This window comes from Corvus cornix, chromosome 9 (assembly GCF_000738735.6).
Source record: "Corvus cornix cornix isolate S_Up_H32 chromosome 9, ASM73873v5, whole genome shotgun sequence".
Classification (NCBI taxonomy): Eukaryota; Metazoa; Chordata; class Aves; order Passeriformes; family Corvidae; genus Corvus; species Corvus cornix.
Window position 1 is genome coordinate 4,409,851 of NC_046339.1, and position 12,885 is coordinate 4,422,735.

General features: G+C 47.4%; 1 protein-coding gene across 9 annotated transcripts in view; it reads right to left on the reverse strand.

Moving 5' to 3' along the window:
• The window catches only part of TNIK (TRAF2 and NCK interacting kinase), a 152,038-nt gene that overhangs the window by 20,555 nt on the left and 118,598 nt on the right, over positions 1-12,885 (reverse strand). For 5 of the 9 annotated variants that reach the window (XM_039556896.1, XM_039556894.1, XM_039556893.1 and 2 more), the window contains 6 exons: positions 10,915-11,079; positions 9,012-9,251; positions 6,647-6,753; positions 4,219-4,382; positions 2,996-3,093; positions 2,250-2,273 (listed from right to left, as the gene is read on the reverse strand). In XM_039556896.1, the coding sequence (XP_039412830.1) occupies positions 2,250-2,273; positions 2,996-3,093; positions 4,219-4,382; positions 6,647-6,753; positions 9,012-9,251; positions 10,915-11,079 (798 nt within the window). Of the gene's footprint in view, positions 1-604; positions 608-2,249; positions 2,274-2,995; positions 3,094-4,218; positions 4,383-6,646; positions 6,754-9,011; positions 9,252-10,914; positions 11,080-12,885 lie in introns of all 9 variants that reach the window. The other 4 variants (XM_039556895.1, XM_039556892.1, XM_039556890.1 and 1 more) reach the window with 3 other exon arrangements.

Sequence of the window (12,885 nt, forward strand, 5' to 3'; positions counted from 1 at the left end):
CAGGGAGACTTCAGAGCATCTTCCAGCACCTAAAGAAGCTCCAACAGAGTTGGAGAGGGACTTTGGACAAGGGTATGGAGTGACTGGACAAGGGGAAATGGCTTCACACTGACAGAGAGTAGGTTTAGATTAGATATTTGGAAGAAGTTCTTTATTCAGACTGTGGTGAAGCCCTGGTACAGGGTGCCCAGGGAAGCTGTGGCTGCCCCATGCCTGGAAATGTTCAAGGCCAGGATGAATGGGGCTTGGAGCAACCTGGGATAGTGGAAGGTGTCCTTGCTTATGGACAGGGTGGGGTGGGAACAAGATGAACTTTAAGGTCCCTTCCAACCCAAACCATTCCCTGATTCTGTAATTCTCTATCACTCCAAATGCTCTCTGTACCTTTAAAGAAAGGCTCTTTATCATGATTAAAGAGAGACTGCGGTATTTCAAGAGCTCCTTTCTGATGCCAACATGTTTGGGATTGAAATAGAGTCAAATCTGCAGTCACGACAACTAATTATTTTAATTAGCGCTGTAGCAGCTTCTGTGATACGACTGCTTCTTTTCCTAAATAAGAATTTCAGCAGCTTAACAATGCTTTCCATTTAGAGTATCAAACATGCTCTTTATTGAGCACTTGCCTTTGAATTGGATTAGAGCCTCTCACTTTAAAAGGGATTTTAGGACTCTGTAAGAGCCTCTTAAAACTGCAGCTGGACTTCTGCAGCGCAGGACTAGGACTGAGCTCCTCCCTGTCACAGCACTGGACTGTGAAAATTACTTCTCTTTTGCACCTTTCATTTCTAATGTGCTTCAAGGCACTCTCTCAGCCTTCTTTGGCCATCGCTAGCCAATAGCCAAGTATTTTAAAAATCAGCTTAATTACTTTTTAATAACTAATTTGGAAGTTACAAGAGTAATAATACTCCCAGACAATATCATCAGATAACTCATATTTCCTAGTTAAAGCTTTGCCTCAGGATGGTTAATTCTTTGATGCTATCATTTTCTGTAAGTAATGAGCACTTTGTAGGATTAAACGGCTTCACCGAGTTGCTCTTGGACCAAAAACAATCTGACAACTGGAGAGAAAGTGCTCTGTAGTTCCACACATGTTCCAAGTGTTATTACTGAGGGTGACATAATACATAAGTTAGTAGTGACAGTGCTCTTTAATTACTTTTAATTACAAAGCCTTCTTTAGATTTAATATTTGCTGGAATCAAGTCAGATTGGTTTCCAAAATCACATTGCTCCTTCAGTTTGAATTTAGCACACACGCTGCCTCTATTTAGACACTGATTTATGTGCTTTTTTCTTAACAAAGCACCTCATTAAACAAAATGTATTGCTCATATTTTATCCAAGAGAACAAGTTAACTAACCAGCACATCTTCCTTCTTTCGTATCTTCTATTTTTAGAGAAAAGAGGCTGCAGGAGAGGCTGCTGAAACCAGTGCTTTCCACTACAGCCCTGCAGTTACCAGTATCAGCAGTGTGCACAGGGGATGCATCTGTGAGGCAAGTGAAATGCTAAATCAGCAATGCTGGGTCTTTTCCCATGAATGTTTAAACACTCACCACTGCCAGATGCACATTTAAAATATTATCATACATGAAAAAGGTGTACTTCAGGACTCTCATTTTTTAAGCAGATGAATGAGGACCAGCACTGCCAGCATCAAGATCCAAGATGGCTCTGCTGACTCTGGCTTTGCAGTGGATGCTGGTCCATGAGAATGAACAACCCACTGTATTTCCACTGCTCTGTTGTCCAGGTGCCTTCATTCGAATTAGGCTTAGAAGAACATTTCAAACAGCACTTGATGGCCCCACTGAAATCAGCGGGTGGCCGGGGGCTGTGGCTGAGAGCAGAATGTGGTGAGGGGTCCAGGCTGCCCGACCTCCTGCACCGGCAGGAGAAACCTCCGCTCTCGCTCCTTCTCCTTCCAACACGCCGAACAACGGCAGCACCACGTGCTCCCCCATGTGAACGCCGGGATGCCTCTGCCCTGGCCTCCATGCAAATGGTGTGGCCAGGGGGTTTTGGGCAGCCCAGGGCTGAGCAGAGCACACCAGCAGTGCTGTCCCCTCCCCGCGGGCGGGCTCCCGACGCTGGAACGCCACCGGTTCGCTCTCCCGTCCGACCCGAGATCGCATCGCCGCCTTTATCAACGCCAGCACCAAGAAAACCCAGCTCGGAATTAAGCACTAACTAGTCAACCTTGCATAGGCATGACCCACTGAGAAAAGATATCACTAACCTCATCTATAGCTTTCTTATAGCTCTGTGGGTAAAGGAAGAATAATCAGCATCAGAGGAAACAGATCGGGACAGGAAAAAGCCAGAGGAAGGGCAAGCAGGTTAGAAATAAAATTAGAATTGTTAGCTCAATGCTGTGGAGTGTAGAGAAAAAAAAAACATCATCAACAAAACATTAATACACATTAAAATAGAGAAGCAGTGGAAATTCATATCGTTATTAGGCCGACTCTGCAGTTTTAAGATACAAATGTCAACAGCATTAAACCAGGAGGAAACACTTCGGATGAGATTTTGCTCAGACTATTAGAAGGGGAGTGTACAGAGACCACTACCAGGTGGCGTTTAAAGCTGGGAAGGCTGTCAGGGGCTGGTTGGTTCCCCAGCCTTCCTGAGCAGAGCATCCCTCCGCGGGTGCTGCGGGGGACATGCAGCACGGAACACAACAATGTGCCATCGGCCACTGCCGCACCCAAGCTAGCAAAGCCCTTAAGCCTCTGCTTCGCCTGGAAACACAGGCTTAAGTGCTTTCCCCTAGGCTTGGGCTCCTGGTAAAAACTCATGCACTCTCTTAAGCATTCAAATCTCCCAGGGGCTCTCGCCATACTGCTGCTTTCCAGTCTCTCTGCTGGAGCAGCAGCAGTATTAGCCTCGTTTTTGGGGTCCCCGCAGTTGTGCCACCGCACCGAAGGGAAACGCGGCCAAGCTGGCTGGCAGCATTCCCACGGGAAGTAACTGAGGACTCACAGCGGGTCGGCTCGGTCGCGTCACGTCCCTGTTGTCCTCCTGCTTGACCTTGGCGGGCTCATGGGAGAGCACAGGAGACCCTTCGGGCTTGGCATTCCCTGGGTGAGAGGCAAGTGGAGAGAGTGGGAATTAAAATGCTGCCGAAAGCCACCACTGCATCCTGTCAGCTGGGACAAGTGGGCGCAGGGGCTTCATCATCACTTTGCTTCTGCTGTCTTGAAAAACCCTCCTGGCTCCTTTCTGCTTCTCCACCAACAGAGCAAGAGAAGTCATAATCCTGCCCAGCCTCCACTGACAGCCCTCTTGCAGAGTTACTGCTCCTTTTCTACTAAAGAAAGAAATTTACTTTGCAGAAGAGCAGGGCATGTGGTAAATGAAAAGCTCTGCAGTATTTGACATTGCTAGGACATTATTTGTAACAGGATTCCTCATTAGTAAAAACAAAACCAAACCCAAAATGACAATGGGTTACAAACTCCTTTTATTGACTATCTAGAGGAGTGATGGTTTCAACAACAGACACATCATCTTATGGCCAAGTTGTAAAATAGTCAAAGCATGGAGGCAGCATTTGTCTTAATGCTCTTCAGCCCTGGGGACTGGAAGTGTGGGACTGTGCCTGAATGCAGATGTGTGCGGTGTACGGGCTGTGGCAACTTCACTGCCATTAAACAGGGGAATGGAGTATCTTTAAGAGGAGCTCTAGGAAGGGAGGGATCAATGTGGCTACAAACATAAACCCCATGCCAGCATTGCTGCCTGGCAAAAGCATTTGAGAGAAAGCTTCTTATAGGCTACGTCACTCCTCTGATCCCATCTCAGGCACAAAGATGAAGCTCCAAAAAAAATTATATATCAATTAAAAGTGAAACACACTCCCAAAGATACCACGTCAGAAGTGGTGCACCTGGGTGGATGAAGACAGGAAGCACACTGGTTGTTTTTTTTTGTTTACCTTAAAGCATAACCCCCATCTCCTTTTGTACAGGCTACTTGTCAGTGCGATGCCGTGGCCATCCTACATCAGCCTCTAGGGAAAAGGGGCTGTTGGCAACTGTTTGCAAGGAGGCCAGCAGGTCACAAAAGCACAGCAGACATGATGGATCCTTTGATTTTTTTAATTTTTTAAAAAACAAGCATGAGATCACAGACCTCTTGCCCTTCCTGCTTGTCAGGAAGCCTCACAAAGTGTGCCCGGTGCTGAGGGATGCTTCCAAGCTCACCTCTGACTCTGTTGCGCTCGCTGGAGCCAGCCTGGGAGCCGGGCTGGGATCCACCCTGGGAGCTGGGCTGGGAGCTGGGAGTGCTGGAGCTGGAGGAGCTGCCGCTGCTGGTCCTCTGCAAGGGGCTCTCCACGATGGTCTCTGTCCTCCTCAGGTCTGGGTTGCTGTGGGAGGACAAAACAAGAGGGGGCACATCAGCCAGGGTCACACCCACCCCCAGGGCTCCAGACACTTCCCACACTGATGGGGGCAGCTGCAAAGGCCAGGAGAGTCCTCCTCAGCTGGAGGAGACAGGGCTGAGGCCACCAATTTTGGGTGCACTACAACCATGACAAAAAAAAAATTGCCTAGAGAAGCTTTCTTCTCTTATTTTGTCAAATGTGGCAACAGCTGAAAGATTCTTTGCTCTGGATTCCCTGTCTGTAGATTTGCAAAGCTGGAGTTACCTAAGTAGCCACCAATATTCTTCATAAAAGCAGGAATTTTCGACATGCTGTTAGACAAAGACTGCAGCAAAGCAAGGATCTAAAGTTTGCAACAAGGCTGCAGACCACTTGTACCACTTATTCAGTGTCTCCAATTTTCATGGCTTCACTTCAAACTTGCATCAGATATCCACTTTTCCTCCTTGATTTCTCTCACCCTTGTGAACACAGATAAATCTAGAATAAAAAGTGCCCTTGATACACAAAGAGTGACTAATATCTCTCTGGGTATCAGATGCCTTTAGGAAATGAATTCTTACTTGGCATTGAAATGACATCAGAAGAGATGTTCATGCAGAGTTAGGCAATTTGATTTTATACAATATTTCTGGAAATGATCTTATTCCAAGTCCTCTTTAAAATGTACAGTAAATACTCCCTCATTTGTCACAACAGGGTGACAAATAAAAGAAGAGATTTTTTGGTAATATTTACATTTATGCATGTGGAGAATCAAGAACCAATAGGAGAGAGGGGGGAAAAAAGAAAAATATTACATTACTGTGAGAGACATGAAGCATGAAATTATTTCAGTGAATACTTAAGTTTAATGGACGTGTGGTAGCGTCCTAATAATTTCCAATTTTCATCAAACTGAAGGCCTCCAGTTCATGCCATGTGACTAAATTAACTGATGAAGCATATTTGAAAACTTTGGCAACTCATGTATTTACCTGCACTGACCAGAACTGGCACAGTGAGGCTGCAGGAAACATTGGGCAACCTTGAACTTGAATCCCTGACTCCCATTATCCCTTTTACTTCCAATACCATCATCCCTTACAAGGACTACACAGTCCAATATCCCTCTGCATTTTAAACTGTCCTTCAAGCAACAGCTAATTAAAAGAACAACGTTTTCAAGAATTCAAAATGTTTCAGCCTTTGGCAAAGAAGACCAACAATCCATGATATGCTTTTTATCTAATTAAAAAAAAAAACAGAACAAGAAGAAATACTCTTCCTCCTACTGCTGCCCCTGCCAGCGACTCGGGGCTGCTGCCTGTGAGTTTGCTGAGGCACAGGGAGGGCACTGAGCTGGAAAGGGAGGCGTCTGCTCAAACTGGTGACAGCACAACGATGAACATCCCCGCATTCACTTTTTGACCTCACCCTCTGAGGACAAGGCAGGAAGAAGAAACCAAGGAGCTCCATCATGCAAGGCTAATTGGAACTCGCATTTCTCCCAGGATCTGCCCGTCTGAGGTCTCGTTCTGTGAAGCAGAGACAAGCTCTCGCATGACTAAGCTGTGTTTTTTCCATCCAGCTCTGAGCAGAGCCTGTCAGCTCCCCTGCTCGTTTTAAACATGCCCAGGGATAGCTGTGACAGGGCAGAGATGGGACCGTGGGGCAACGCAGCACCTTCCTCGGGTGCTCACTGCTGTGCCAGAGAGCTGGATCTGGCTAAGCTAAAGGCCTGAGTCCTGGGAAGCTGAAAGGTATTTAATCCTTGATCTACATCTAGAGAAGATCTCAGCAAGCTGTATGAGTGTCTGTCCTGCAGCACATTCCTCAGTCATTATCTGTGAAAAACCGCTCTGATGCATGAGAAATGTATGGAATGTATGACTGAGACCTCCCCACTGGCTTATAGGGATCCACTGATATGCAAGGGGTGAGAAGCAGGACCTAAGGGGAGCACCCAAACCGCTCTTTGACTCCACAGCATCCACCTCCAAACCCCACAATGTCCATGAATGCATTCAGCCAAGGGAGCAAAGCCTCCAGTCATCCCAGTGCTCGCAGCCTTGTCAGTACAAAACACTAATGGATGCAAAAATTCATCCCAGAGACAAGAGAAGCCTTGCAAATGTCGTGGTGTTCCAGTCAGCTAAAGCAGGGCTAGACCCCAGCCCACGTCTGGGCTCCCAGCGGGGCGGTGCCGGGGGCAGCGCAGCAGTGGCACACTGGGATCACCCCTGCCCATCCCTCCATGTCCATACCTTGCCCGAATGGGCTGGGAGCCCAGCCGGGGCCCCAGGGCGCTGCCATTGCCTGGGGAGTTCTTCCTTGCCAGGGCAGGGGATATGGAAGTGGTTCGTTGAGGCACCTGGAAGAGAATGGAGACATTTGCAGTCACCCAGTCTGGGCTGCTCACACACCTGAGCCATCACAAGATCACCTTCCAGCACTGCCTTAAGGCAGATTTACAACTGATTTCCCACAGAGAGAAAGGCAGTATTTAGGGCAATACAAGGCTCTCAGCTTTTAGAAGGAATCGCTGGAGTGTGAGGCAGCAGCAAGCTGCAAAGGTGCCCTCAGGGATGCTCCTGGCACAGGAGCCCCCAGAGCAGCCTGGCTACCACCAAACAGGGAACTTCTTCGAAAAGAAATGTATGCACATACACACACACAAATATATATAATCTAAATCTAACAAAACCCATGAAAGTAATTTTTAAGGTAAAATTCAGACTGAAGTGCATTTCACAGCCACAACGGAGGTTTTCTATCTAGCTCAGATATGACACATGCCAGCAGACAGAAGGTGTTGACTGGTGGACAAACAAGAGGGTTGACAGTGGGAAGATCCAGACTGACCCACCTAACACTGTGATTAAACACTTTGACCTTCATTGAGCTTCAGATGCTGCTGCCAAAACCTTGCTGCTGGCAGAAGAGCTCAGCACAAACACCCAAAGCCAACCACAGCCTACAGGGGCTGTGACAGGTAACCCTGAAGCTCTGCCCCATCTCATGGGAGCTTGGGCATCACTGCATGGCCACAGGTGCAGTGGCCTCATCCCTCAGCACCTCAGGTGATGTGGAGAGGCACGACAATACTCACCGTGCAATACCTTGCACCAGGTAATAGAGAGGCCAAGGGCTTGTCAGGATCAGCAAGAAAAAGGATTAGGCTTGGCTTTTTTTGAGAATAAACACACGGTTGCATTAGGTAAGATAAAAAAAGATTTAGTGAGCTGGCGATGCTTTAGACTCTGCAGCATCACCAGCTGCAGCTTGTCTCAGTACAAAGCAGTCTCCCCTCCAGGTAGGGTACTCTGCAGTCAGGACCTGGGGAGTTTTCCACCTTCCTCTGAAGCATCCAGCCATAAGCACTGGCAGAAACAAGACCCCGGACCACGGAGACAGCCGGTCCTGCCTCTCGGGGCAGTCCTTTCGTTCCTGCTTGCAAACACATCGAACCCACCTCAGGCAGTCCAGCGTGAAGTCAGGTTCCTCAGGGGTGGTACTGCCAACACAACAGCCCTAAATGTGATCTGGTGGGGACCCCTTCCAGAGTCCATGTTCCCTCAGCCAAGGGGGAAAATACTGCATCGTGCTGGAGAACAGCTTTTCTCCCAGGAGCCACGGTCTCACCACGTAGGGCATCACTGTGGCTGAGTGTCCTCAAAGGACTCATGGCAAAAGCCAACATTAAATTGCAGGGGCTTTTTCTTAATTAGGTTAAAATCAGGCAGCCACCCTCCTGCACTATGGAGGAGCCAAGCACACAGACAGTTCCAAGAGCTGTTGGCTTGCTATTCCTTCAGCAGAGCCCTGACGTCCCCTCTTGCTTGGTGACAGCAGAAATAGGAGCATTATTAACACCCAAGACACCACCATAGATCCCTTGAACAAGGGAGGCTTACCTGGTAACTGTGACTTTGCTCGTAAAAAGGCAAGTCACTCACTTTGTAAATACACAGAAAAATTGCCTCTCACTCAGGGACAAATACTGCTGCCCTGCCACTAATCAATTTATAATCATTTCTCCTCTGTAGAAATCCTCCCAGCCTAGCACTGATTCACTTTAAGGGGAACTTTAATGGCCAAGTTATAATTCTTCCAAAGTGAAGGTGTATAAACAACACGATTGAAATACTGGTCCAGAAGAATCCTAATTAAAGAGGTACTGCCAGACACTGTCAAAATGTCAATGAATGTATAAAGCTGCTGGAGCCCTTACAAGTCTTCCATCAAATATTGATTGCAACTGGAGGCATGGTACTGGACTAAAAAGGACCTGTCTTATTGAGTATGACAAATTTTATGTTCCTATAATTTCATTTAAGTAGAAGGTTGTTTTTTATCCAAGGGAAAGAAGAGATTAATTTGTTTTGGCCTCTGTGCGGGCTCGAGAACTTTCTTTGCTGGAGGGCAGCGCTGTTTTGCAGCCATTCTGCAGGCAAGAGCAGCTCCCAGCACGTCCTGCAAACCCCTGCCTCAGGAAATGCAGCCCCTGGGCAGGTCAGCACCCGCTGCAGAACCTCGGCATGGGCTCAGTCCTGCCCACTCTGCTTTGCCAGAGGGACTCAGCTCTGGGACTGCCTCTGACGTGCTGAAAGTGAGGAGCGATTGTGTTACCTTTGGTGGAATGTCTTCCTCCTGCCGTAACCAAGAACTTCGGTCAAACTTTTCAATGCGAGGGGGCAGAGGAGGGTTTTCTGAGGTGGGGTCCGAGTTCTGCCTTGGCATCTCAGTGCGGTGAGAGGTCACCGTCAGAGCCTCCTGAAACCCAGCCAGTCCCTTTGCAGGCTGTTCATGCAGTGACTGAGACCCAGACAAGGAGCTTCCTTGGGATTTCACAGTGACCAGATGTGGAATCTAAGCACCAAGTCAAAACAGAACTATCAGTCAAAATGGAGGGGGGAAAAAAAAAAAAGGAATAAAAAAAGATTTAAAAATTTGATTTTAAAAAAAAATTGATTAGCACTTTGGATGCACTGAAAAGCCCCCTTGGTCTGAGATCAGCACTGCCTTGGTTTCAGGAACTTCTGACTTACATCACTTCAACGCAAGATCTGTTAAAAATCACGCTCCCGCACACACCGTGCCCTCCCCAGGCTCTGCTGCTGCTGGCCCGAAGTCCAGATCCTACACCTGCACCTCTGTGGTTGTGCTAATGAGGTCTGGCATGGATTTTCCATGTTAAAAATGAAGGAGAAAAAAAAAAAAAAGAAGGAAACATAAGAAATAATAATTGATTTTTAAAAATCATCAGGAATTGTGAGGCATAGATAGCTTAAAAAAATATCCTGAGGCATGAATTTCTACAGGTCTCGGTGGCCCTTATCCCATGGATCAGCTCTACAGGTTTCAAGTTTAAGGAATACTGACATCTGCTCTGGGAAATCTGAGAAAATCACAAGGTTACAGTTTGTGAAATCAGAGCTTCTTCCCAGGACTCTGTGAAGCTGCACTCCTTTGATACAGCAGGGTTATGACTTCCATTTGAAATTTCTACACGTGTATCTCTGTACGCGTCCGTGACTCACGGGTACACATGTATGCACACACACCCTGACACGGGGCTCTGGCCTTCAAGCAACTCTTTCACTAGGATTTTATTGCCAAACAAAAGTCTTTTGTAGCTACTGATGGTACAGGACGCCAAGAAGGTCACTGAAAAATATTTGGTCAGTCAGAGGGATGACAGTGAAGCGGGGTTTTGCTCACTTCCCAGTGCATACGGACCATGTATGTTGGGCAAAAAAAGTATGTTTCAGGGCCTTCCTGCACATTTTTGTTTAAAGCTGGCATTGTATTGCACATGTGGCTGGCACTTAGTCCACAAATATTCCATAGAAAGCCCAACTGAACTTGGAGCAAAGGCTTTGTACTTCCCTCTGAAATCCCTGCTGGAATCTGTGGATCTGTGGGAGCAATTCCAGGGGCTTGGCCAGAGCCAGCACTGACACTCCTACAGCTTGTGGTGGCCGAGTACTTGCAGACCTCATGGCTGGGAGAAACTTCTAAAATAACGATGCCCCTCCTCTGTGACAGTCACGGTGATCTATGCCCTCTCCAGATGTGTTTGTGACTGATGTCAACTCAATGGAAAACCAAAACAAAACCTTGAATCAAAGCAGCAAAGAAAGCAAAACCTCTTTCTGATGATCCTCAGCATCAAAGCATCCCGGGTCTTTTGTACCAGGTGCTGCGGTTTTAGTCCTTTACATAAACCAGATCCAAAGAGGATCAGAGCAACAGCTGCACTGGACCAGAGCAGCAGTTCCTCCTGGTCCTCCAGCTTGTTTCTAGCAGTAACCAGTACGTGATGCTTCAAAGGAAGGTATAAACCAGCATGATGCTACTAACACATGGAGGTGACGAGAGGAATACACTCATGCATGTAGATGCTGCTCTTACTCATGAATATGCTTAAGGCTGAGAAACCAGGGAGCCAGACGCTATTTCCCTTCCATCCACTCTTCCTTGTTTCCTTACCAGCACCCCCAGCATCCTGGCAACGGGGGAGCACCATTACCTGCGGGTCCACGGGTCGGAGCAGGGGTGGGGTCCGGGCTGGCTGCACGCCGCTGATGCTGAAGGACTCTGACCGAGGAGGCAGGTTGGGGTCAGAAATCCTGTTGGCCACCTTGTGGGGCATGGCCGGCGAGCTCTGGCGATTGAGCCGGGAGCGCTCCTCCACCTGTGGGGCATGGCAGAGGGGTCAGTGCCCCAAAGAACCCATTTCCAATGGAAATCCAGGGTATGCATAAACATACAGAAAGCTCTTTTCTCTTTAGGTATATCATATCTATTGTTTGATCAAAAGGTGGTGATCAGTCACAGGTTGGACTTGATGATCTTGGAGGTCTTTTCCAACCTAAGTGATTCTGTGATCATGGAATCCAAGTTATCCAACAAACTGTGCAATAAATGCATTTTAAAGGCACGAAAAGGACTATTTGTATTTATACGTTTAATTAATTTCTGAATACGAAGTGGAAAAATAAAGAAATTAAAAAGAAAAAATAAAGAAAAGGCAGCACACTTCAGAGAGATGTTCCTAGAAGATGACTCATAAGAAGCTCTTGCTTCTTCTCAAATGGATCTTTAAGCAAGGGGACGATTTTCCTTCACTGTTATAAACACCACAATGAGTGGTTTTCTTTGATCTGAATAAAAGAATAAACATGGCAGCCAGAAAATGGCTGGCTTTGATCTGGATTTACTGAGTCTGGCACATTGTCACGTATGGGAGGGGAAAATCCTCTGTTACTGAGAGAGAACATCAACCCAAAGCCCACTGCTTTCAGCTACCCTTGATGGGAACACAGTGGTTTCAGCTCACCCAGCTGTGCCATCCTGCAGTTAGGCTGTGCATTGATATTCAGGTAGCATATGCTATGCAGAATTTTTGATACCTCGAGATCTGATGTATATTTTATTTATGTGTCATTAAAGTGTTAAATACCCTGAGCATGTCTCTATTCCACCGTGGATGATGCCACGTTAAAAGGCAATCTTTACAACAGGTTTGCTTGGAAAGAACCACAGCTCTTTCTTAAGTAAGTAAATATGAAACAGAAGAGCCATTATATGAATAAAAATGAATCCTTTTCAGAGACTGAGCATGACACAGAGTAAAATCTAGGTAAGAAATTTGTGTTACAGACTGTTTCCTTTTTAAGTTCATGAGGGGCCACCTGAGCTACTGCTGTGTCCTAGAAGGTCACCACAACCCCACCAGCCAGCAGAGGCTGTGCAGAGCTCAGCTCAGCAGTGCCCAAGGAAGAGGACACAGGGATGGGAAGGGGAGCAGGGTGGGAAGGAGAATTCCTTCTGGAAAGCGAGCAGCAGCACAGGTGCTGGGTCCCAGGCTGCTCCAGTCCATCTCCTCATCAGCCAAACCTTGGCAGCAACAGCGACAGGCGGAGATGGAGCCGCCGCCGAACGCTCCTGCTGCTCCCCGGCACAGTGCCAGGCCCTAATGTGCAGCTGATTGTGGAGGATGTCCAAGCTGGTGTGGAGGAGAAGGCAGGAGAGCCATCAAATGGGGATGTCTGGGTATTGGGAAGGAGAAAGGTGCTTGATTTCCCACTGCCAGCATCTCCTCACTCGCACCTTGTAGCACCAGCACAGCAGAAGATGCTCTTGGGACTCTCTGTCTGTGCTTTGTGGGGCCCTACTAGTTCCACTACTAGGCAGAAAGGGCGAAAAAGCAGCAAAACCCTTCAGGAACTCATCATTGCTCAAGTACAGACCATCTCTAATTGAACTCAAGATTGCCCAAAACAGGAAACATCCTTAGCAGTGTCTGTGCAGTCCCAGTAGAAGGCTGCTAATGTTTTAATACATCACTTCAAAGTGAGAGCAGGATAAAAGCCACGGTGACTGAAGGAGGAGCTGATGCGGGCGTTGGCTGTGGCAGAGAACAGAACAGATTGTGATGCACAGCTGAGCCCTGAGTTCCTGGGAAGCTCTGAACAGTGGGAAAGCACCACAGGGGCCA